At 36.1% G+C, this 1,815-nt stretch overlaps 1 protein-coding gene across 1 annotated transcript in view; it reads left to right on the top strand.

Moving 5' to 3' along the window:
- The window catches only part of ASCC3 (activating signal cointegrator 1 complex subunit 3), a 232,059-nt gene that overhangs the window by 72,747 nt on the left and 157,497 nt on the right, over window positions 1-1,815 (top strand). The window contains exon 11 of the mRNA XM_004673727.2: window positions 1,168-1,332. Coding sequence (XP_004673784.1) covers window positions 1,168-1,332 — 165 coding nt within the window. The remainder of the gene's footprint in view (window positions 1-1,167; window positions 1,333-1,815) is intronic.

Raw genomic sequence — 1,815 nt, 5'->3', positions numbered from 1 at the left:
TTATCTCTCTCTCTCTCTCTCTCTCTCTCTCTCTCTCTCACACACACACACACACACACACACACACACACACACACACATAGTTGACTTTAAAAGCAACATGAAAATGCTTAAAGAATGATTTGACCCCATTTCACTTACCCTTTCAAAGCACAGTTCATTGTCATTACCATTAGTTTGTAGAATCTGACATACTGACTTTTAGAAGCTTTGGTTTTGATTTATTACCTGATATGTCAGTTGAATTATCTCCATATACAACCTTATTCCATAATGTAATATTGCTATATTCTTTTTCTCTACCACAGTATGCTCTAAGAGAATACAACCACTGTGTAAAAAGCAAATACTTGATTAATAATCCCAAATTATGTCAAATAGTCAACTTCTATGAAGTTTACTAAATTTTGTAAGCCTACCTGCTACCTCAGTTTGGCTTGCAACAAATGTACCAGCTATGCTTTATTGTATGTGTTAGTTTTGAGTACAGAGTGCTACATATACTAAAATTAAAATTAAATTAAAGGGAAGTTTTAAAAAATATGTACCAATTGTAACATCTCCTCCAAATGTAGATAGACATAAAACAAGTGGCCATTTCTAGAATGGATTCTCGCTTTACTTCTCATATCTTTTCAACACTTATTTCACTTCTTTGTCCCTCATCAAAAAAAGGCTATTGTCGGTGTATGTAGTGTATAGGATAATATCTTTTTTTCATGATTTTTATTAAAAATTGTATATTTTAAAGGAAAAACACAGGTGATTTACTGAAATTACTTTTTTAAAGATTATTTATGCATACAGAACTGGGGCACAAGCCAGAGGTACAGAGGTAGTGAGAGGATTCATCAGAGACAGAGTGGAGAGACAGAACAGGCAGATCGACCAGTTACACTGTTGAGGGGAGCAGCGGGCAGGTAGAGATCTGCCATACCATGTGGATCACCTCCAGGGCCAGAGATCGAACTCGCATTGAAGCAGCTGTGGCTAGCTTGCAGTGCTTCGTCCTAATCCATTGAGCCACTAGGAAGGGTCCTATTCTGAGAAGTTTTTATTATTATTTATTTGGTCTATATTGAAGTGTTCAATTGTATTTCTTTTTGAATGATATGGTTGAAATATAAATTCTGTACATGACTTTATATGTCCCTTTATGTCTTGTAGATGCTTGTGACTACACCAGAAAAATGGGATGTGGTGACAAGAAAGAGCGTTGGGGATGTAGCTCTTTCTCAAATAGTCAAGCTCCTTATTCTTGATGAAGTTCATTTGCTGCATGAAGATAGAGGGCCAGTATTAGAAAGTATAGTGGCACGTACTCTGCGACAGGTAAGAGAAGGTTATTTATTTATAAGTTTATTTTGGAGGGATGAGTAAGTTTTTAAAGATAGCATTTAGAAAAACATTGTTCATTGGGATTAAGATAATTTCAGTATAGAGAAATCTTTATCTATTTTATTTACATGTTTAAAGTGGCCTTTCTTTCTTCCACATCTTGTTTTATCCTTTTAAGTTAACCAAAATCAATACGGGAAAACTTCTGTTCTAAAGCTGTGTTGCAAATCTAAACATGATACTGACTAGGCAGTTTAAAATATAGGACATAAGAGACGATTAGTGACTTCATCTGCTTCTCTACGTTCAAACTCATCCCATGAAAAAAGTCTGAAATTTTCTAATACTTTTCTGATATACTACATAAAATATTGGCCCTCCCTGGTGGCGCAGCGGGTTAAAGCACTGCACTGAGAAGCTAAAGCCACTTCCGCATGAGTTCAAATCCCGCCTGCCCCGGAGGAGACCACATGGCGA

This window comes from Condylura cristata, unplaced genomic scaffold (assembly GCF_000260355.1).
Source record: "Condylura cristata isolate star-nosed mole 26May11 unplaced genomic scaffold, ConCri1.0 scaffold00001, whole genome shotgun sequence".
Classification (NCBI taxonomy): Eukaryota; Metazoa; Chordata; class Mammalia; order Eulipotyphla; family Talpidae; genus Condylura; species Condylura cristata.
This window is presented reverse-complemented; position numbering and strand designations above follow the sequence as displayed.